Below are 25,000 nucleotides of genomic sequence, written 5' to 3' on the forward strand. Positions count from 1 at the left end.
GGCGCCACCAAATTTTGAGGACACTTTTTTAATTGGCTCAAAGAGAGAAGTGGCCCCTCTTGTTATGTAGACTCTTTGCTTTTAAAAGATATCGATACAAGTTGACCGCCAATACCATCAGATGGTGCCGACCTCAGTGGTGCAGTGCCTTTCCGCTGAAGTTCCTAGTTAAAATGTATGATTACACGTGTATGTTGTGAGATTAATGTGCGCATTTTCACGTCCCCATCGAACAAAATTCGATCTTTGGGAGGGTGAGCTTCCAATCCTTCCTGTAAGCGTCAACCTGGGCTGAGAGGGATACAACACTCTAGCAGAAAAACTGGGAATCAAACTCGGGTTATGTAATATATTGTGCTACAGCGAAGCGTCTAACCACTATATCGCGCTCATGTGACCTTAGCAGTTGCGAGCGCCGTAAAACCCTATACTACTACTACTAACCACTATACCCCAGACACTGCTGCGATCATCCTCCTTTGAAGAGTTATAATTATAAGTGTTTCTCAAACTAATTTTCATTTGTGTAGAAGATTCTTCGGCTCCGTGAAATACAATACACAAGTCATGATACCGCTACAGCACAGACGCCACAGAAAATTCACGCACTACCTTTTAAATCCTGTTATTGTTTTGACAACAATACTGGCCACTCGTTTATTCTTATGAAGTGAGTATTCCCACCCGGGTTGGGAATACTTTTTTTTTATAATTTCCACCCCGGTTGGGTCTCTTCTCATCTTTCCCATCTCTATCTAGATCTAGATTCTAGTTTTATAAGATGTAATAATACACGCAGAAGGCCGACCTCAAAACCTGGGGGTGAGAATGAGACATACACTGGCAGATCTTAGTAGATCTAGAAATCTAGAAATCTAGTATGCCTTTCCAATGTTATGCTGGGTCTGGAAATATTGAGCACAGTCCAATGAAAGTGCTAATTTTAATGCTAAGGACTAAAGGGCAAGGCCACTACGGGGAAATATGTCACTTTTAGCTTTTGAATGTCTTCTGTATTATCAAATCAATCTAATTGAAAGCAAAGAAAAAGGCCAAAAAGATGAATGGAAGTAAAACTTAAATCATGCTCACAAGAAAATACACATCTTAGTCAAATAAAATGGAGTAAAATGTTTTAAAATTCCCCCAGGGAGTGGGAATTAGAGAAAATGTTATTCCCACCCGGGGTGGGAATAGTTGCAGCCTTATTATTATTTATTTTATTATATTTGTTTATGTTACTATGCATTTTCATTTTAGAATTAGAAACAATAAGATAAGTTTAATACCTGCGGTCGAGAGAATAAGAAAGTGAAATTATGAAACTATACTATACCCAACACACCCATGTGTTGAAAAACTTGCAATGCTCAAAAGCAGTAAAACGACCCAGACAGGCAGAGTTAAAGACAGAATTAGATTATTCTCAAAACTTAACTCAAGCCTTAAAAATAATTCAAATTCATGTAAAGCAGGCAAAATGAGCAAGAAAGGTATCATTCTGAGCTGAAGACTGTACTGAAAAAAAAAAAAAGATAGTCTTAGATTCCCCCACCCCCCCCCCCCCCCCCCCGAAAAAAAAAAAAAAAAATAAATAAATAAAACTGCCTTTAACACCCCCCTCCCCCACCAAAAAAAACAAACCATAAAATTTTAAAAAATAAATAAATAAATAAAACATGCCTATATAATCCCCCGCCCCCTAAAAATACAAACGAAAATAACGAACAACCCCAAACAAAATACTAGAACAATGAATACATTGCAATGTTGTACATATACAATGTATTTATTTGAAAGTGACCAGGGCTGGCCACGTGCGTGATACTGAACCATCGCAAACTGAAAAAGTACAGCGCAGAGATCTGACCTTGGCTGCAAACGTGATTACGAATCTACGAGAACTGGCAATTTTTTACATGGCCTTTTTAGCCTGATAGTTTTGTATCAATTTGTTATAGCTTTGACGCCCCCTTTCCTCGTTGTATTTACGAGGTGGGACCGTGGCAATTGGATGGCAATTACTGGAAACTCATCCGTTTACAGTTACCATAAACTAAAACATTGGTTTGAGAAAAAAAAATCTAGAAATTATCACAAGGTATTAAAGTATTACAACTAGAAAACTGTTGAAAGAAAAATATAAGGTCAATATAAACGGAAAACGGAAAAAATTAACACGAAAAGGGCGATATATTGCCTGAACATGAGACCGTAGTGAAGGTAAAATAATACCGTACCAATGAAATTATTGCAAGTAATGAGCGATAAATACGTATCGGATTATTATCAAATTGATCATAACTGTAGCCCACTTACCTTAGTGTCCTTATGAAAAAACTCGTTTCCTCTTCCTCCTTTTCTTCCCCCTCCTCCGAAGAGTTATACATGTTCCTGGTTCTCATCCTCATTTGGTTCATTTCTTCAGTTGAATAATACGAATAATACCCGAACATTCCCCATCCAGCCATATTATTTCTAATTTTTAGTTATTGTTTTGTTTTTCCGTAGTCTGTTTTGTTTGGAGTGGAGTCAGTTTATTAATAATGTTTTTCAGACTCGAAAAGCGTTCAAATAGCTTCACGGTTTGCGTGCGTTGTGTACTATGACACTGTGGAAGACGAATGTTTACTAAAATGTCAACCCTGCTCGTGTATGTCGGAACAAGAAGCAAGAAGATCACCTTGTCTCCACTCCCTCACTTGAGGCAGTCATTGAGGTTCGTCTACCAACTACTGAATGAGTTTGTATGAGAAGAAGGAAGATTTGTTTATACCAATACAAAATCACGTGTTTTTTTAATCCGTTGTAACCCCCCTCAAGGGCTCCCTTTTCCCCTTATTTTTTTCTTTGTCCGTTCAGGTGACCACATGGCCATACAGCAGTGAGGCGTCTGCACCCTGATAAGCGAGGCGGGTGAAAATGGAGGGGATGATAAGGCCTTTGTCCAGTCCTCTTTCTGCTGACCGATTATGATTATGACCCTTTGCATAATGAGTTGACTGCAGTGTGTATACAGTACGCCACAAACAAAGAAGGCCTTTCTCAGAGTGTTTATCCGAAAAAACGAGAGTCTTGATCAGCTGACTTACAACTTATGCACAAGAAGATAGTTTCACATTTTAAAAAGCTTTGAAAATATAACACGAAAAGCCATGTTCATGTTTGTTGACATGGCCAGCGTGCGCTGATGATCAAACGCTGTTTTGTTTTTCAGATAGGAATTTTTATTATAATATATTATACGTATATATAGCCTATATCAATATTTTTCTCTAACACTCTTTTTTTTTTCTCAATACAATTTTCGTACAACAAGATAAAATCTCAAACATAGCCTTATTTGAATGTCGCCACCAGTATTTTGAGTACGATCTTTAAAGCATCTCAAACATAAAATTGAGCCATCTCTTGTTGTACATACACAACCTTGTCTTGTCTGCTCTCAGTCGTGGTCCATGAAGGGTATTTGTAAACGGCGGTCATATTGTACATTCGCCAGTATTAAAGAAGGTTCACTTTCAAAAAGGATTGTTTGCCCCTTTGAAAGAAATGCAACTCTTTTTTTAAAAAGACAACAAAAAAAACAACAACAACAAACAAACAAAACCCACCAAGGCTTCTTGTACTATAGCAACATGTAAAACATTTTCTGCCGTTTATGTTAAGTAATAAATGTAATGTTGAAGTTGTCCAACATCGGCCGGATTTGTGTTCTAACGACCCCCCCCCCCCCCTTTCCTCACGCACTCACCTTTCTTAGTAATAATAATTATAATCAGCATTCAACAGGGGAAAATACAAACTGATCAGAGTTTGTTTTTTTAATAAGGGTTTTAAGGCTCTCACAACTGCATACAGTCATATGTACGCTCGGGAAAATAAACTTGAACTCTATTTCTTCGAACGGTTTCCGTTCTCGAGATTTTTTTACAATAAGCGAATGGAGTGGCCCGTGTGTGTGTGTGTGTGTGTGTGTGTGTGTGTGTGTGTGTGTGTGTGTTTGTGTGTGTGTGAGAGAGTGAGTGTGTGTGCATGTGTGTATGTTTGAGTGTGTGTTTGTGTAAGTGTGCATGTGTGTGTGTGTGTGTGTGTGTGTGTGTGTGTGTGTGTGTGTATGTGTGTGTGTGTGTGTGTGTGTACGGTGTGAACGGGGGGGGGGGGGGGGGGGCGTGGAGGGATTTTTTTTTTTACATGAAGGATTTTAGTTTTTGCTGGGAGACTAAATGCAAAATAGGTCACTGCCAATGTCGAGCAATCTTGTTTTCTCGCAGTATCTTTTGAAGGTATTTTCAAATGAAGTATAGATCTAGTCCGGGAACGTTGCCCAACCACAACTGCAGTATCTGAATATTCAGACATTTAAAAATCTCTAGCTCTAGAAATTGAATTTGATGCAAAAAATGCTTCTTCCCAGTCCTCGCAGAATGGGAAAATGAAAGGATGACGCCTAATCTCGCAAATAACCAAAAAAATCTCGAGATCGGGAACCGTTCGGAGAAATATAGTTCAACTTTATTTTCCCGAACGTTCAGAGAAATAGTCACTTTGAATAAAATAACACAAAAAACAAGCCCCCCTTAAAAAAAAAAAAAAAAAAAAAAAAACTCCACTAGGAACAAGACTTCGAGCGCTTGGTTGATTTACATGATCTGTTTAAATCAAAATTATATTCACCATGTTCTAAAACATAATAGATCTAGATCTAGATTCTATAGCCTGCTATTTAATTTTTCTCATTCAGGTAACAAAAAAAGTTGGAGGATTTTTATGTTGTTTCAAATTAATTAATAGATCTAATAGATCTAATATGAAGTGAGAAAATCGGGACAAAAGGCCTCTGCGTGAGAACACAACGTGGGTAGTAATCGGTATTAACGTATGAAAAAAAACAACAACCCCAAAAACAACAACCAAAGAGAACATACCACCAGGTTCGCTCATTCTCTCTTCTTGCTGTGGGTGAGTCTTCCTCCTGTGAATCATCTTTAGTCCTGGAAGGGGATGAATTAGACGTTTTATGTCCACAAAGACATTTCACCAGGGACAGAAATAACGAGTGTATCTTCTTCCTCACCGACATGATGTTTCGATCTGGTCTCTGTTCGCGCTTTTCTACCCAAAACTTGCAATAAAAATTAATAACCCTACAGAATCGCCTATTGCAACTAGATGTCTACAGATGGGAGTCGCTGGGTCGACTACCACTGCAAAACTGACACGATCACCTTTATCGTAGTCTTCAGGCTTGCTGCTTAGCGAAGTTATTGGACTTCTTAATCTTTGTGTCGGTCAGCTGCCTTTGGATAAGCCACGGCAACTCTTAAGCGTTGTCTTTGTACATTATTTGGCTGTTCACTCACATGACTACAGCGGTGACTGTCTATTACACCACTCCTCAAGGTACCTCCGCAGAGTCTATCGCTGTTTACTTTTTTAATATTAGTTTTTAATCGGGTATCATCAAGTTTCTTCTTTAGTTCGTCAAGAGAAGTGGATAGATATGGTGACTATGTGGAGCCGGGGTGTGAGGATGTGGTGGCTAGTTTAAAAAAAGCGAGAGATAGAGAGAGAGAGAGAAAGAAGAGGAGGGAGAGAGAGAGAGAGAGAGAGAGAGAGAGAGAGAGAGAGAGAGAGAGAGAGAGAGGGAGGGAGGGAGAGGGGGGGGGGGAGGAAAACGAATCGGGCTGTATTGACGAGATGAAGCATTGTGACAATGAGAGAGAGAGAGAGAGAGAGAGAGAGAGAGAGAGAGAGAGAGAGAGAGAGAGAGAGAGAGAGAGAGAGAGAGAGAGAGAGAGAGAGAGAGAGAGAGAGAGAGAGAGAGAGAGGTGTGGTGGGAATGGATGCATTATTATTTTAAATATGAGAGAGCTTTATTTTGCTTTTTCGTTTCGTAACATGGTTTAAGTTGACGCATATATACCATTCTATTCTTGATACATTATCCTGCGTCAATGGACAATTCCAGGAACTTTGCAATGTGATTGGGATTATTATTTAAATGTTATAGTATTATAATGTATCCCTCATACATTACTCCCCCCCCCCCCCTTTTCCCCCACACACCTCTTTCTCTCTCTCTCTCTCTCTCTCTTTCTCTCTCTCTCTCTCTCTCTCTCTCTCTCTCTCTCCTCTCTCTCTCTCTGTGTGTGTGTGTGTGTGTGTGTGTGTGTGTGTGTGTGTGTGTGTGTGTGTGTGTGTGTGTGTTTGTGTGTCTGCGTGCGTGCGCGCGCGCGGGTGCGTGTGTATTTTCTGCGGGTCAAGGTTCCATTTGAGCCTTTATCTTCTATCAAAACAAATTCACAGGATTAGTTCACCCCATGACTAAAATCTAATCCCAAGCATTCTGACAACATTTCACGTAATGATAGAGTGACTTAACATTGTAATGAGAACAAGCTTTAATTCTTTCTGTGCCACGCACGACTTGTCAGCATGTGATTATGTGATTACTTTACAGCATATTAAGATAGGCCATTGCGTATCGGCGCCTCAGCTGAAGGATAATATTATAATCTAAAACATGCAATGGTCAGGCGAAATATAAACTATAATTAACAATTTGTGGGTTTTAAACCTCGATACAAACATGTCTATCTATCTTTCGTGCTACCATTTCTAGCCACCTTGTTATTGTTTTTGTTATTCTTATTCTTATTATTCTTATTATTCTTATTCATTATTATCAGTTTTATCATTATTATCTTCAGACAGACGGAAACAAAATAGGGAAAGTATTGAAGTAGGACCTACCAGTGGCGCCCTCCAACCACCCGCTCGTATTTTGTTATAAATCAAAATCTTGGTAAAAGAATGTTACACTCGTTTCAGTTTCAGCGGACAATAGCAAAAGTGCACACTGTTGTTGACTGTTCTCTTTTCATGTCCTGAGTCCTGCGGCTGTCATAATAATATAACCCATGTGGATGTAAATCAAGTTGTGTCGTCACTGGGCTATGTTACCGAGGGTACCGTACCTTGGTTTCTCTCTCCTCCTATTGTGTTTTGTTTGTTTGTTTTGGGGTTGTTTTTGCTTTTTGTTGAACGTGTGAGTGTGGGTGCTTGGCAAGTTCAGGAGTGTGTTGGCTACTTCTCTCCCTATCAAACATCTATCGCCCTCCTTCTGCCCTCCCCTCTTTTTTCTTCCAAAACACTCTCTAATAGTTTAACACCTCTATTCTTTGACACTTGTATGATTCAGTTGTTTTGTAAGTACTGTAAAAAAACTCTCGTTATAAAAGAAAACAATGCAAAACACTAAGCGAAATTGAAAGTGCCTTAAAACTTATTCTACCGGTCACCTGAATTTTATGACAATCACCTGTACAAGCGGCCACGTCCCAGTTTCTTCTTGTGAGTTTTTGTTATTGTTTTTTTGTGGGGCTTTTTTTTTTCATTATAAACCTATCTCTTAAAACAACTACTTTCTCCTCTATAATGGATGGTCGTCTCAGACAATATCGACAGTACTAGGTGGAATTATCAGGAAACCGTTTTTAAAAGATATTGTTCTTTCCATGAGAAAAAAAACACACAACCAAAACAGCCACAAAGACTTACTTTGGCTGCCGAGTTCGCCCAGCAGATGACGCGGAGCTCCCCTCTGACGAACTACGGGTACGAGGCGCCTCGGAAGTAGCTAGATGGAATGGTCTGGACGTTATAAGTCCAAAAAGGTCTCCAGTATTGGGAAGCAGAGCTGTTAAAGTACTTTTTTAAAAGTACTTAAGTACAAATTTAAGTACAATCTAAAAATGTACTTACAGTAAAAGTACTTTCCTGTAAAATGTACTTGAATACAAGTACTTTTTAAAAAAGTACTTATGAGTACATTTTGAGTACTTTCTTCTAATATGCTAAAACGTTTCAGTGCTTATACAAAATATCATATATTGAATAACATATCTACTATATTTGACAAATTAGGCCATTTATTAAGTATAAAAATGTCAACAGTATACCAAGCATTTGAATACAATGTACGCACTGAACGTAGGTGGAAATGGTCCGTGAAATTGAAAAAACAACAACAACCAACAAACAGACGTAACTGGTGGGTAAGTGATATTATGAATAGAACTTGTTTGAGCAAGACGATGTGATTAAATGTAAGTCAGTCCAAGAGGTCGGAAAGTTCTACAGGAAATGTATCCAAATTGGAAAATGTAGAGATACAAAGTTGCTCTTAAGAAAACGTAAAATTGATGAAAATGGCCAGCGTAGAATTTTTAAGGTAAAGTGTATTGAATTCTTCATAACAAATCCTCAAGGAATCAATGTAGCCTTAAACTTAAGCACAAACCACCCCAAAAAAAAGTTTAAAAGAAATTTGGGTAGTCTAAAAATGTTTTAGAGAGAACACAGTTGCAGTTTCAATTAATTATACTAAATTATAATGATAAGACAGATTTTGGTCCCACTTTGTGGTCCACAGTGCCCACGACAAACCAAAGTACATGTAGCTTCCTAGAGTCTAGTAAGTGTAGTGTAACCAACTGTACAGTAGTCTCCGCCTAATCTAAGATCCCAGTGCTCGGAAGCAAGGAAAATATGGGATCTTAGCCGACGAAGCCAAGGAAGAATCTACAGTGACCCATGAACTGACGTGACCCCTGGGTGGATTTATGACGAATGGCGAGCAAAGAGTGGTCAACCTTGATTACCAATCACAGTGGCATGAGGAATGCCATACATACACTCATTAGCCTATCGTGAGTCTTGATATCTTTATCTACGTTTATCCAGTTGCCCCTCCCCTTTACCCGTCCAACAACTTAGCTTTCCATCTCTGATTGAGTCCCCCCGCCTTTGTCGTTACGCACCATTACGTTGTGACCACACCGATTAAAATTCAGGCTGTCTCGCAAATTCGAGAATAGAGAAAAACTGCTGTCAATGGTCAGGAAAGAGTTCACAGTTTGATGTGATCCCGCGAGGAGCGAAGTTGTAAGCCCTACCCACCCAGCGAGTGATGTAAGTTTAGGTGGCGAGCTCAGATGCGAGTGCGATGTTTGGGGAAAAGAAACTCATCGGTCAGTTCACACCTTGTTGGTGTGATCCCGTCTGGAGCAAACATAGTAAAGTTTCATGCAGTTTTACAACGCTTGTGATCACATTCACGAGAGTGGCTGATCTTAGACGCGACGGGCCGTTCTTTGATCTCAACTTTTAACTCTTGGAACTTGATCGGCTGTGCCCGCCTGGGTGTTTGTTCTGTAAATTATGATGAGAAATACCGGCGCTTACCCTTTCATTAAGCTTCAAAAGTGCTCAAAACGTACTTGAAAAATACTTAAAAGTACTTTTATAAAAAGTGTCGGAGTACAGTAAAAGTACCGAAAATTGTAACGTAAGTACAAGTACTTGTACTCCGTTACAACCAGCTTGTCTCGAATAGGTTGTCGAGTTGTCGTCATAGGTAATTGTCTTGGACAGGTGGTCTTTCTCATACAGGTGATTCTCTTGGACAAGTGTTTTTATTTAGGGGATTATCACCTCAATATTCATACCAACACTATGCCACTAGTGCCAGACCTTGACATTAATAAGCAAAACCCATGAAAGCAAAATCAGTGCATGCGAAATGAATATTATGTCTCCGCAAAACCCTTAACGTCACAAGACGAGATAGGCAGAGAAATGAAGAAGAGCAGCTGTCGGCATTGAGTCCTGCCTGCATTATATAACAAGACAGAATAAAATGTTTTGGCCAATTGCTACGTTCGCCTGGCCAGCCAGCCTCAAGAGCCTACAACACCAAGCACTCAGGTTATATAAAGTAAGAGGAAAGCCACGCAAAAGGCGGATCGAGGGTGTCGAGGAAACCCTGTGAAAACATATTATTACAATGTACATTGTATCACAACTGAAAGAGCTGCGGAGCTGTCCTACCATAGAAAACTGCATCGATCCCTGTTAAATCAGAAATGCAATTGGACTAATCCAGCTGTACTTATTATTCATGGGTAGTTTCCCTTGCCACAAGTACCCACGAACAGTGGTTTTGGCACCAACTTTCTCCTTGCCCCCTTAAACCACATCAGAAGAGCTTGGTCCACAGCAACTGCATCGGGTAGTCTCATCTTCTTTCGATCCAGAGCAAACTTTCCATTGGAGTATGCTGCCACTATCTTCTCTCTAACCTTGATAATGGTGTGAATCGACCCTGGAGGAATGTCGAACTGACGACAAATCTCTGCCAGTGGAGCCTGCTTTTTGTCAACAGCCTGGATTATTTCGTATTTTTTGTCAATTGAAAGGCATTTTCTCTTGCGCTTGACATCGTTGGTGACACATAACGCGTGCGTGTTGCTTGGTTTCGGCGGGCTAGATCGAGGTCTGCAGCACACCGCAGCCCTCTCTCGCTTCACACGCTGCGACTCTCTCTCTCTCTCTCTCTCTCTCTCTCTCTCTCTCTCTCTCTCTCTCTCTCTCTCTCTCTCTCTCTCTCTCTTACTTTTTACACATTGTTGACGAGCCTTTGTCCCTGCTATAACCGGTTAGGCTGCGATGAGGCCCTGTTATTGCCGATAACTTTTAATAGAGACAAAGAGTAGGAAAAATCGAGGATTTAAAAAATCCCTGTTATTACCGGATCCCTGTTATTACCGGGCCTGTTATATATGGTTTCCACTGTACTAGTTCTAGTTACTTGTGGGAGTGATTTTGTGCAAAGGAGCGGAGTTGGAGAGAGAGAGAGAGAGAGAGAGAGAGAGAGAGAGAGAGAGAGAGAGAGAGAGAGAGAGAGAGAGGGGGGGGGTCAAATTTTAACGTTCTTGCTTGCTTATGTCATAGTCCGGAAAAAGGAACGTCTCCCGCATGAAAAAGTGTGGGGGGGGGGGGGGAATGGGGGCTGGAAGAACCTCTTTACTACCCACGGTTGATAAATTAGTTTCATGAAGGTGTACAGTTCTCTTCTTTATAAACCGAGGGCATCCTATACGTTAAGTCGATAACTTGATGGAAATTCTGAATGTGAGGAGGTTCCAAGGGATACGCTTCCGATTGTTCTTCCCGGAAATGTTCAGGGGAAGCATTAGGTCTTGTTGCAGCTGCGCTGTTTGGTTCACTATTGGTGAGCTGTGCGATTCCAGTGGAAACGTCATCATTTATGCTTATTGTAGATATGTTGGCAGAGTCCATTCTGATCTCACGCAACCTCTGTTTTCGTTTAGCCTTATGACTTCTCACGATACACACACATGACATGAAAATCACAGCGACTCCAGTTACACTAACGAATACATTTTTAAATTGAAAGGTCGCTTGACTCGTATCCTACTGCGCGATATATCAATCTGAATCCAAGACCTTTGGAATCACTTCCACTATGACGAAAATGTTCGATTCCAATTCTATCATACATAAACTGTTCAATACTTGTGAAAATATACGGGATATTTTGGGAATCGCACTGAAAAGTATGAGAGTCAAAATAGAAGTTACTCATCGCTCGACAATGACAGTTGAGTTCAACATTGCAGAAGTTTGTTAGGATTTAATGAAAGCTCAACAACTTTTACTTCAACTGTCTTATATACGTGTGCGCTATTATTTTCCAGGTGCAATCAAAATAATTAAACATCCATTCGAGCGTTGTTGTTTTTTCTTGAGAAGCATTAATAGGGTTTTTGTAACCCCTTCACATCCAGTGTTTTCAACTGCTGTGAAGGTGATGCTGATTAGAAAATCATGCTCAAATTCCTCTTCCAAACTCAAAGAAATTAATAAATGTAGAGAAAGACTATAAACTATTTTTTTTTTTTTGCCCACTGTCATCACATTTCTTAAACTTATAGATAAATTTCTTGAATTCTGGATCCCTTACCTCTAGTTTATTCGTACAATCAAATACGTATTTCTTCTGTCCGAACTTAAACGAAAGGTTGCGGATTTCCATTCTAACTAGTGAATCAGGCGATGGGGCAGTGATGCGCCACCAACAAGACAAGATCATCATCATCATTGCCTTTGTCACCCTGCACCAGGGCATAGGCCACGGACAAACACCTTCCAACTGTCTCTATCCTGGGCTAGCCTCTTGGTGTTATTCCATGTCTTTCCACTTTTCTGTACATCGCCCCTGTATGTTGGGGGGGGGGGCATAGTTTTACTATTGGGGGGGGGGGGGGGGGCAAACAATACACCTGCCGTGATACTGCGGGTTGTAAGAGGCGACTAAAAGTGCAAAGGTCTGGTCGCTCGAAAAGTGCCAGTTTGCGGAGGGCCAACTACCCAACCCAGTAAAAAACAGTAAGTTACAGAAACACAGACAGACACAGCTTTTTATTTTTCGATCTTGGGAGATGGAGGAGCTTCTGCATCAGCAGGAACAATGAAGGACAGCGGACAAAGCCGAAAGGACTCTTCTGACACGAAACCTTCTCTGTCGAACAAGTCTCTCCGGATAGCGTCGTGGAATGTTCGAACCTTGTATGAAGCAGGAGAGAGTTCTCAAGTAGTATAAGAGATGAAGAGGTACAGGCTGCACATACTAGGAGTCAGCGAAACACACTGGATAAGGTCTGGACAGAAGCAGCTCAGCTCGGGGGAACAAGTATTGTATTCTGGGAAGGAAGACAAGTACCATGCGGAAGGAGTGGGAATCATTTTGAGTAAGTATGCACAGAAGTCACTTAGAGGATGGGAACCACTCGGGGAAAGGATCATCATGGCTTCATTCACAAGAAGGAGCAAGAGCATCAACATTAATAAAGTCCAAATCTACGCCCCAACCAATGATGCTTCGCATGAAGACAAGGATACCTTTTACAGCCAGCTCCAGGGGTCATCGACAAACTACCAAGGAAGGATGTCAACATTATATTGGGAGATGCTAATGCCATGATTAGTCAGGACAACGTGGGTTATGAGAGAATTATGGGACAACATGGCTTGGGACAAATGAATGAGAATGGTGAGCAATTCCCAAATATATGTGCTTTCAACAGTTTTGTCATTGGAGGCTCTGTTTTCCCTCCACAAGAGGCTTCACAAGGCCACATGGGTTTCGCCAGATGGAGTGACGGAGAACCAGATGGATCATTTTTGTATCTCTCATAGGTTCAGGCGTTCACTGGAAGATGTCAAAGTACAGAGAGGGGCAGATGTTGGATCGGATCATCATCTGCCGTTGGCAAAACTCAAGCTTCGACTCAAAAAGCACGGAACCAGCACAGGAATCAAAAGAACGAAGTTCCAAGTAAGTCTTTTAGGCGGACACAAGAAAGAAGAGTTTCAGCTGCAGCTGAGGAACAGGTTTCAACCTCTGGCTGATCTTGGCGGAGAGGACACGGAGATGGATGCACAATGGACCAAGGTCAAAGAAGTCTTTACATCAATATGTCAAGAAGTACTCGCTGTGAAGAAATGGTAGCACAAGGAATGGATTAGCCAACACTCATTGGATTTAATTAGGATAAGAAGACAGCTGAAGGCAGAAGCAAATGTAAGTAGAACAAGAGGAACATGCATTGGAGCAGTACAGGACAACAGCTATAGATGTCAAGAAATCACTAAGAAAAGACAAGGAGGAATTCATGAACAGGATGGCAGAGAAGGCAGAGGAAGCAGCGATAAGAGGGCACATGCGAATCCTTTACCAGACCACAAGGACACTTGATGGAAAATACGGGAAACCTGAAGTACCAGTAAAGGACCAAGAGGGGAAAACCATTTTAGGAAAGGAAGCTCAGTCTAAACGATGGATGAAGCATTTCAACAGTCTCCTGAACAGACCACCACCGAGTAACCCACCAAACATCCTGCCAACAAAAAATGAGTTACCAATCTGCTGCGATGCTCCTTCAAAACAAGAGATTCTGGGTGCCATTAAGAATTTGAACAAAGATAAAGACGCCGGTCCAGACCAGATTCCACCTGAAGCCCTAATAGCAGATGCCAATGTGACGGCAAACATCCTCCTCCCACTGTTTACCAGAATCTGGAATGAGAACAGGTTCCCAAAGGGTTGGAAAGAAGGACACCTCGTGAAGCTTCCAAAAAAGGGGGATCTCAGCAACTGCAGCAACTACGGAGGGATCACTCTTCTCTCAATACCAGGTAAAGTCTTCAACAGAATCATTCCGGAGAGAATCAAGACAGCAACGGATCCAAGACTACGGGATGAACAGGCTGGTTTCTGGAAAAATCGCTTAACCACCGACCAGATTGCCACGCTGAGGACAAGCTGCCACTAAAGAAATCCGGCTTTAAATGTTCAAATATCCTTTTCGTAGATGTAGAACCACTGAGCCGAAAGGCTTCATTACAACTTCTGAAAACATACGGATACACCGATCGATGTGTAAAGGAAAATCCAGGCAAACTGCCATGGCTGTGACCGGAAGATAGCTCCACTTTCACCTCATCGCTCTCATACGTTCGAAAAACACTTCCTTTCCACACAAGTTTTGACTATTTACCTTTATGTAAACATCTGAAGAAGACTTTTCACATTGTGGCAGCTCTCTAAAAGCAACAGAAATTCCTGGATGTGTGTTACGCTTCTTAATACGCCATTCACATTGAAGATCTGTCATGATATAGTTAGGGTAGCTGGGGGAAGATGCCGTATTTGTTGCTTGTTCAGCATGGAGCTCTGTGCCAAGACAAGAGGATGTCTCTGCAACAGAAGCTGGAGATGTTATGACTTTATATTGAGCAAGAAAATATTCATTTCTTGCTGTCTGCGTGTGATCTGGCAGTATTCTAACGTATACTTCAATGTTATGCAATGAATAGATCCAGTAGGATTGTGATTCATTGTGTGAAGGGGCTGCTATGACTATGACAGGAGGGTTTCGTCTCTTGCCACTAGCCAAAAGCTCAGAAATTTCGTATTGCACACCATCACCACTCCTCACTAGCTTCACATTTTGAATACGTGTATTTGAACTGTTGGATACTTTCCAAAAACAGTGCATGTTACTTTTAAAAGGCAGGGCATGTTTTTTCAACGCAATTACATTGTTTGTCAACGAGTTCCACGTCCCGGGAGGTGAAAACTCGACAAAGTAGGGGATTGCTGAGTTCAGCGTAGTATTCTGTGGCTTTATGCCACTAAGGCGTCACGCTAGCCGTGAAGGAGAACCCGGGTCACCCCGAAAAGTTGCAGGCTTACGGGGCTCTGGTGAAACTGTGACAGGCCTAGCAAGTCGGCAGCGGATTATTTATTGCTAAAAACACAAAAAGAAGAAAGAAATGGATTGACATAGACGGAAAACGACCCGGAAACATTAAAGGATTACGAGAAAGGATTTGTGGCCTCAAAGACCAGGAACCAGAACTCAGTACTTTCATGAAAAAGTGGAGAATACCAATACTTGGACTTTGGATTGCCGTTTAAAAGGAAGTGGGACCAAGAAAATATATGAAAATTACATACTAATATGGAGTGGAGTAGATATGAGAGAGAGAGAGAGAGAGAGAGAGAGAGAGAGAGAGAGAGAGAGAGAGAGCTATCCATGGTGTTGGATTCATTCCTTTTTGTTGTGGTCATATGTTTGAAAACTGCTCTGTCCGTCTTTCCCAGGGCTCATCTGTTCATCTAATCTTGTTTGTTGTTGCTTTTAATGATTTGTTTTGCAGCGTTGTATGAGGTTGGAATGTTGGGTTATTCCTGTCTAGATCCCCATTTGGCAAGTGTGCCTGCTCTGTCATTTCCAGGTATGTTTGAGTGTCCGGGGACCCACTGCATTACTCTGGCCCTCCAGGAAATTGCGGTCTTGCGGCCGCACTTCGTTGAGTTCCGCAATAAACTCGCAATTTTTAGCAATTTTCGCAATTTCTTGCAATTTAAGGCAAAAATACATCAACGCTTTAATTTTATCAGAATTTTTCATACGAAATGGTGCGAATACAGAGCCGATAGACCTACGTAAATCATGGTATCGGCCCAGCTCAAGCCTATTGAGCGTAGTCTAAAAGCTATAACCGGAAATTCAGGCCGGAATGCATCATGTAGCAACACGAACTGAGACATGGGCTAGGCCGAGAAGGTGGCCTTCTCTGGGCAAGGCCTTTATCTAATGTGTGTAAGCGTACGCGTGTGATAAGAAAGAAAGTGTGTGCGTGTGTGAGGTGTACGTTAGTGTGTGTAGTGTGTGCGTGTGAGTGCTCGCCCGTGAATATTGTTCGTACATGATGCATGTGTCTACATACACGGTAACCGGGCACCTAGTCTCAGTATCTACGTACACGGTAACCCACCGGAATGAAAATTAACCAATATTTGTCCTGTACTGTCACTTGTTGAAATACAAAAAGAAATTTATACACGCATCTTGTCGGGCTCACCATCGTTACCGGTCAGTGAACCTGTGCTTTCGCATCACAATGTGAGTACCGGTTGGGATCACCAAAGTTCATTCAAAGTCTGTGCGCTACGAAGTATAGGGCTCCGGAATGGGAGAATTATTGATTTTTTTAAAATGTACAGTCGGGGGAGGGCTGGAGTTGAAGGCAACACCGGATGACAAAAACAGAACCTGGAATTTTTAACTGCCCGGTTACCGCCTAGGCCTACATGACACTGAGACTACGTGCCCGAATGCCGGTTACCGTGTACGTAGACATGAGGCTAGGTGTCCGTGTACCGTGTACCGTATACGTAAACACCACGTTATGTAAAACGCCTTAAACTGCGTTCACACGGGAGTGGGTGCTATAGAAATTATCTAGATCTAGATCTACATTAGTACATGTATTACTATTGTTTATAAATGGGGGGGAAATGTGCTGTATTTTACGATTTGACTTAGTGTTAAAACAATACCATGCCGGTTTCAAAGCAGAAAATATCTGAAATATATCTAAATACAGATTACCGGTGTATCGAAGGTTTCAAGAAAATAATAGAACATGATCTGGTTTGATTGGAGCATAAGCTTATTTTGTATTTAGAGGTTGCTTCGAAAATCTCTCGTCAATTTTTTTGTTTTTTTTATAGACTAAACCTCACTCATACACTTCTAGATTTTTGCATGAACCAAGTACCCGGTATACGTACTAAATTTGGTCAAATTTTATGCCTTCATTTAAAAGTTATTACGAAAACCGAGGGTTCCGTTATTTTGTGTTACGCGTTATTATGGTCGATAACGTTATTGTTAATGTTAACGTACTCGTGTGTTGTTACTAGTAAATGTTGTTCATAACATTTGATGAATTTGTATTGTTTGTCATGATTTTTTAAAAGGCTGTGCTGCTTTTATGCTACCGGTACTCAAAATTGTCATGTTTTTTAAACTAAAAATGTTAAGCCCGTCCTAATGCGCCTGGGATGGGAAGGTTGCAATTTTAAAGCAATTTTTAGGCGGTTTACCTTGCATTTTTTTGCAATTTTTCTATTTCAAAAATGCAATTTTCCGCGGGGCCAGAACTAGGTTGATGCCACAGAATGTTATCAGATGAAGGGAGCCAAACAGTATATGAGTCAAATCTTGGTTTAGATGATGGTCATTTTCTATGGCTTGTAAGACACTATCAGTCTTAGTTAGACTGATAGTGAGTCAGTGAAAATCACAATACTCAGTGCTTTTCCAGGATGAGTGTCAAACACTGTGCGGAGATGGTACACGGTACAGTGCAGCTGTTTCATTTGCCATCATTTCTGCATCGTAGTTGCTGCATTTCTCTCCACAGGCTGCAGAGATATCATTGGAACTTTTATATATATATATATGGATACTGTATTAGTATTAGTCTTCCGTATCCGGCTTTGGTTGTGCCTTTGAATGCTGAGCCGTCCGTATAGGCGTGTATCCAGTCATCTTAAACATTTTCTGTTCCTACAGGCCTATCCTTCATAAGCTTTTAACGCTATCTTTCATTATATTTGTTCTTTTCCTATGTCTGGATGAAAATAGTCTCTCTCTCTCTCTCTGTGTGTGTGTGTGTGTGTGTGTGTGTGTGTGTGTGTGTGTGTGTGTGTGTGCATTATTAATGTATATTGCTTGAGAAGAAATGAAGTAGTAAGAAAGGTTTTTGAAAAATGGGTATTCCAATGTAAAGCGCATTGAGCTACTTTTTTTGGAAATGCGCTCTATAAATGTTATATATTATTATATTATTATTATTATTATTATTATTATTATTATTATTATCTGAACAGCTGTCGATTGTTTGATGTGGTGCAAGCATCAGCGTCACTGGGTCTGAAGATATTGTGCTATTGCCTCCGAGAGATGTTGTAATGATTGGCTTTTTTAAAGAAAGGTGGTAAGGGATGTTTTGGTTGACTCTTTTGGTTTCTTTTCTGTTTTGTGGTAGATGGTGGCTCTCCATCAGTTCTCTGAAGTGATGCATGATATGACTTTTGTTGAATTCGTTTCTTTGGTTTCCATGTTTCTACTAATTTCCTGTTTGGGTGGTTGGGGCACATTCATGGCGTTCTTTACTTTTAGTTCTTTCATTTAATTATATATATATAGCTCCAAAACTGCTTTATCCCTGCGGATTACCAGGGGTTCAAAATTTGAAAGGATTTCGCACGCGTCGGTAGGTGTGGATCTCATGCCACCATTTATAAAACGAAGGGCATTGTTTTGGACCTTGTCAAGGGTGTTGCAAGTAGCTGTACTGCACATAGTGAGTAGGCTATTGCTGTATTCCAGGGAAGATTGAATATAACCAAGGTATTTATAGAGCTCTCAGAGTTTGTTTGTCCGATACCCATGAACTGTTTGCGAGTTTCGTGGACTTTGTTAATAATTATTTTTATAATCAGAGTAATTATCTTCCCAGCTGAAAAAAAATCAAAGGGACGCCACCCTTCTGTTGACAGCCTAAAAAATATCTACATGTTTGATGTCTTTTATAACTTCTCGCTCCCGCTCAGCCCCGCTCTCTCTCGCTTGTGATGTGGCCTCAACCTTGGCCGCTTTCACGTGTAGTTTGTGTGAAAGGGCGCTAAATTTAAAACGGTCTGTTTCAAACGACATGTTGCTACGTTGTCCCACACACAAGCTTCGAGTGCACGGACGAAAAAAAAACGCGCCACAGAGGGGCCCGTGTGGCTACGAGCGATTCAGTGGCGCCACAGTGTAGTCCGTGTGAAAGGGCTCTAAGAGCCTTAAAATTGCAAGAAAAAGATTAAAGTTCAAGGAAGCAAAGCAGAGAGAGAGAGAGAGAGAGAGGGGGGGGGGGAGACAGACAGACAGACAGACAGACAGACAGACAGACAGACAGACAGACAGACAGACAGACAGACAGACAGACAGACAGACAGACAGACAGACAGACAGACACTGCGATGTACCAAATAAATGCAGAAAGGCGATCTGGACTTGGATTGTTTTGGGGAGTTTTTAAGGCTCCCCACCATTTGGCTCAGTCCTCTGGAGTTACACGTTATATAACTTATATTGGGAGGTCTCACACCTCTTACACTTATTCCTACATAACTTTACAATGTTGAAAGGCGTCTTAACCCTATTCGTACGCCCTTGGGTCATTTTGTACCCCCGGGGTTGTATTCTTCACATTTTAGAATACTTCTAGTACGAAGATCTCTTTGGAAATTTCAGTATTTCTCAAAAAATCATGTTGACAGACTGACTGCTGTGCAAAGCGTACGGATCTGATTAACGAGTAAATTTCCTCTTTGGAAAGTAGTGGTACGGAGCTCCCCACGTCGTATGGATACGTACGGATAGGGTTAAACCCAATATACATGTATATATATATAATATATAGCTTATATATAATATATATATATATATATATAATATATATATATATATATATATATAATATATATATATATATATATAACTTCACAGTTATCCCCCCTTTCTTTACCAAACCCATGGGCGTCTTGCCTGAAAGGCACGGACAGACCTCTAAACTAACACTCATCTCTGATATTACAGGATAAAAAACCCTAGATCTAATTAAAAATGTCGATGTTTTTACTTCTACTTATTTTTTGTTATTTTTTTTTTTGGGGGGGGGGGTAAGTATTAGTATTATTATTATGACACTGTCTAAGAGGGCCACTGTTTTCCCACACGACAATGGTCGTCTTGGGCAGGTCAGGCAGTTAAACAGTAAACACGTCGTAATAATAATATACATGTCATGTATTGGTTTTCTTACTAGAACTGTGGGGAGGGAAAAACATTGTATAATGTATGAGAAATGAATCTTGAAAAGCAACCCTGTCTGTTGTTATTCGCCAAAGTAGACATTTCAACATGACATTTGTTGAAGCGTTCTAGTTCTAGTGTAAAGGCAATTAGAATGGGAAAACAGTCCCTCTACTTAGCTGTAGAAAAGTGATTTTCAATTATATAGGCACAAAATACTCTTTTTTTTAAAAACAAGACCCCCGTACACTTTCAGCGGAAGTCAGCTTACTCTTTTAGAGTCCAAGAATAAATGAATAAGTAGGCTATTGCATATTGCAAGTATTTCCTACCTCAATAGATGTAACAGAATGTATCTAGTTCACAGGATTCAGTAAAAAGTATGTTGACTTGTATTATATTATATATATGTTATTATTGCTATGTTGTTTGTTTCGGTAAGTGTTTTACAGCGCTCACGGGACACTTTAACATTTTCAGTTGAATAGAAATTTCAAATATTGTCTGGGTGGTGGCCGAAGCCTAATCTTAATGTCTTATCGATTTTAGGACCACCGCGAGGGATCTTTAACGTGCACAATTTGCATACAGCACTTCCGGGATTTTTCGCCCTTACCCGAGAAGGCTACGAGTTAGATCTTACCTACCATAAGATAACGGGTGTGGCTAAAAGATAGCCGAGAAGGAGCCAAGTAGTAACATTAGAAAGGCTGCAGCGAGTCAGGAGCCTAAATGAGGGGACAAAGGGGAAGGTGGGAGACAGAACATATGAACATGGTTAGAGATCAAGAAAGGGGATGAAAGGAGAAAATTTTAGTGAAGAAAATTTTCCGTCGCTGTCAGGTTTCGAACGCAGACCCATTGGACAAGAGGTGAACACCGTAACCTTTGGACCACAAGACCCCCCTCCCCCTGACTTATTGTATGCTAATGCATTTGGATGCATATTTAAGTCAAATCAGAAAAGTAGTAGCCTACTCATTATCATATTTAATATTTTGTAAATTTTATTTAAAAAGCATTCATTATATTATGCATTAAAAAAATTTAAGCACGTAAAATGGGACATGGTAGCCTACATGTACAAAGAATAAATTATCAGATTCTATTTGTTATTAAATATAGTGGTGAGCACATTAAAATTAATAAACGAAGGATCCTGCATCATGCAAAAATATTTTGCAAAGTAGAAATAGTAGAAATGCAACATTATCATGAATAACACAGCCTGAAAGATATAAAATTTGTAAATCGTCATATATCAATAACAGAGAAAAAGACAAATCTAGCTTTATAAAGGCACAAAATATAATATTATTTTATAACATGCTCATTTAATGACAGGCCCAAATCATCACAGAGATTTTAGCAATATAATATACTAAAAAAAAACAGCAACAGTGACAGCGAAAACATAAACAACAATATTCATACATTCAGTAACAAAAACATATGAAGAGCACAGGGTAGAAAAGGGCATGGTCACAAACTGGAAATCTTGGGGTAGGGGCTGTTCAAATATCTTACACCTGGAAGGGGGGGGGGAAGGGTCTTTGGCCCCTGTGAGAAAGTGTAAGAAGGGGGGGGGGGTCTTGCACCAATGTATTATTACACTTTTGTGAGGTGAAAAAATAAGGAAAAAAAGAGTGGCTTTAGTCAGGAAAGGCTGCATGGTGTGCAGAGGCCACAAGGAATGTGGAAAATATTTTCCAAGTATGGCAACATTGAAGAGGCACAGGGCTTTACACAGGAAGAAATGGAGGTGGAGGAAGAAGAGGAGAAAGAGGAGATAGAGCAGGAAGTTGGAACAGGACCCATATTTGAAAGACAGCTCAGTAGATGCCCCTGTTTCAAAAAATATTTTTGACATAACGATGAACACTGTCTTTGTTGATGAACTAATTTCACTTTTTGTTTTAAACATCAGTCAGTAATAACATACAATGGAATCCTGATAAAGTTAACTTTTGCTTACAGTCAACACCTCATTGTGGTCCCGTTTCTTACCTTCTTTGTTTAAGGAATTGTGTTTCTGATACATACGTACAGTCAACCGCTTGAGTGTTAACCTTGTGTAAAGTCAACAATTTGGGGCTAAATCCCAAGATGAATTCATAGAAGAGATATTTAGGTCCTGAACTAGTGGTGTACACTCCTCCAATTACTCTTTGTTCACTCATTATCTCTTGTTTTGGTGACAACTTCAGAATTATATTCACTGAAATTGAGCTAACATCTTGTTACCAGGTACTTTGTAATTTTGTAGCTGTCATCTTCAATTTTCAATGGCCTGTAGTACAATGGATAAAGTCAACATGGCTCCAAGTCAACATTTTTTTTCTTTCCTGAATTCCACTGTAATTTGTTTTATTTGTAATTAAGGCACTTTTGAAATTGACGTGAGTCTCTCAATTTTTTCCTTATAATTAGTAAGAAAGAGTGTATGCAATATTTTGCTCAAATGATCTACTCTGTTATTTTTTAGTAAATTATGTACAACTGCATATTATTATGTGCATACGTATGATATCTGTGCAGGTGTTCCGCCCAATTTACCGATTTTAAGATTGCCCTGCACGTATTAACGATCGTAAAATTGCTTGGCAATCTTAAGATTGCGTTGCACATTTTAACGATTATATAATTGTACCATTCTTGTGAGCTCTTCAGTTTCATATCTAATTTTAATTTTAGTTTTCATATTTTTGCACTTTTGAAAATATACGTGAATGTTCCTTGATGTGAGTAAAAGAATAAAGATGGAAGTGAATCATACGACCGTTAAAATGTGCAGTGCAATCTTAAGATTGCAGCGCAATAATATGATCATTAAAACACGCAAACTTCCGATCTGTAAATTGCGTGGAACAAATGCATGTTCTACATGAATATTATGTAAAGTGAAAGGAATAATGATTGTAACACGGATTTGTGCGATATAAATACATGAATGCCACATTATTGGTTATAGGAGAACAATGTAATATTACGGGGGGGGGGGCAAATGTAAGAAGTGTAAGAAGGGGGGTCAAAAAGTCCAAAAAAAGGTGTAAGATTATATTTGAACAGCTGCGTATCAGTTTTTAAAAAAAGCTTGTAGACTAATAACTTCATTTCTGTTGAACAGGTGATGCATTGTTATTAGTTAAATTGTTAGCCAAACAATATTAATCATCCAACATGTTGAACTGCAATAAAGCTTAAAATTGATACCCACACAACTTCCAGTTTGTGACTCTGCGTGCGTTATTTTCCCCTGTGCTCTTCATATGCCCATTTCAAAATATTTCTGAGCGGATTTTACAGAAAACCGTTGATCAAAGGTACAAAAACATAAATTTGCAGGTTCCAAAAACCCTCCAGCTTTGGAAGAAACCAAGTTTTGGCTATCTTTTTCTCTCTAATTTTTCTTCTAAAACATCAGACGACACCCACCTTTTTAAATTGTAAACATCTTTACTTCCGTTCTAGAGAGATGGGTATAGTTTTTCTTTCAAAGCAAGACAATGAATAAGTTTAAAGATTATTTCAAAAACTCCATATTTCTGAAAATTGATGACAGCGACATTCCATTGTGGCGTGAAACATGTAGACCTAGAGTCTAACCAGCTTTAAAGGCCAGCTGTATAAAATAATTACCTGTACAAACGGCTACTTTTCATTTCCCCCGATCGCTTTTTTAAAATGTAAACATTATAATGACACTGTGTAAAACGCCCACTTGTCTAAGATCGCCACTTTAGTTCTCGACAACGGCGGCTGTCTTAAGATGATTTCGACGATATAATACATTTGTTAAGCTAACACACATACACACACACACATGCACACACACACACACACACACATATATTATATATACTGACGGTCATTAAAAACGCACCATTTTGGATTGAGCACATTTTGAACTAAAACCTATCCAGTGACATCAATTGAGGTTGACAAATGTTCACGAGCAACAGAGGTTACCGATCGCACAAAATTTGAAGGTCCCAGTTCAAACCTGTCAATGCGCACGTGCAACATGCAAAAATCCGATGTGTGGACCTCAAACCTAAAATTTGTTTAGCGAGACAGACTTTTTGGCTGTTAGGGAGAGATTATATTCACCCATAACAAAAACTGACATTCTTTACTCTGTGTGACAAATTTTAGCTGTAGCCACTCGACTGTTATCTGGAGTCTCAAGGAAATCCAGCTACTGGATCTACACCGGATCGGCGACGGAGCGGCCAACCCCAAGTCACAACACCAGCGCGAGACCGTTACATTCGCCAACGTCACCTTCGTGACCATTTCCGGCCGGCACCGGAAACAGGTCTTCAAGTGGTTGGTCGGCGTGGACCAGTATCTGAATGGGCCTTACAACGCCGTTTGCGGGAAGCAGGACTTGCAGCTAGACGCCCGTACGTTGGTCCTGTCCTGACACAGAGGCACTGTCAACAATGTTTGCAGTAGGCCATGCAGCATTTACAGTTGACGAGAGTCGATTTGCCCTCTCGCATGCTGACGGGAGAAGAAAGGTCTGGAGACGCCCCGGCGAGAGCTACGCCAACTGTTGCATGCTGGAGGTCGATAGATGGGGAGGAGGCAGCATCATGGTATGGGGAGCGTCCAGCTACGATTATCGCACACCACTGTACTTCTTTGATCAGCCTGTGAATGCCACCATGTACCAGCAGGTTTTAAAGAACCACGTCTTGTGTTATTTAGTCAACATCCAGAGCTGCAATTCTTCCAACACGACAACGCCCTCCCCCACACCGCTCGAGCCACGACTGCTTTTCTCCAGGCAAACAACATTGATGTCTTCTCTCTCTCTCTCTTCTGGCGCTGTGGCTTCATGAACGGTCAGCAATGCCGACAGCACGCGGGAACTCAACACTCGCCCAGGGGTCCTTAAAAAGTGC

At 40.4% G+C, this 25,000-nt stretch overlaps 1 protein-coding gene across 2 annotated transcripts in view; it reads right to left on the reverse strand.

The window, feature by feature from the left end:
* The window catches only part of LOC101864142, a 63,907-nt gene that overhangs the window by 16,463 nt on the left and 22,444 nt on the right, over positions 1-25,000 (reverse strand). The window contains exon 3 of one of the 2 annotated variants that reach the window (XM_013082348.2): positions 4,929-4,994. The exons of the other annotated variant lie outside the window; for it this stretch is intronic. Within the exon in view, the coding sequence (XP_012937802.2) occupies positions 4,929-4,994 (66 nt within the window). The remainder of the gene's footprint in view (positions 1-4,928; positions 4,995-25,000) is intronic. 2 annotated transcript variants of the gene reach the window in all.

This window comes from Aplysia californica, unplaced genomic scaffold (assembly GCF_000002075.1).
Source record: "Aplysia californica isolate F4 #8 unplaced genomic scaffold, AplCal3.0 scaffold00170, whole genome shotgun sequence".
Taxonomy (NCBI): Eukaryota; Metazoa; Mollusca; class Gastropoda; order Aplysiida; family Aplysiidae; genus Aplysia; species Aplysia californica.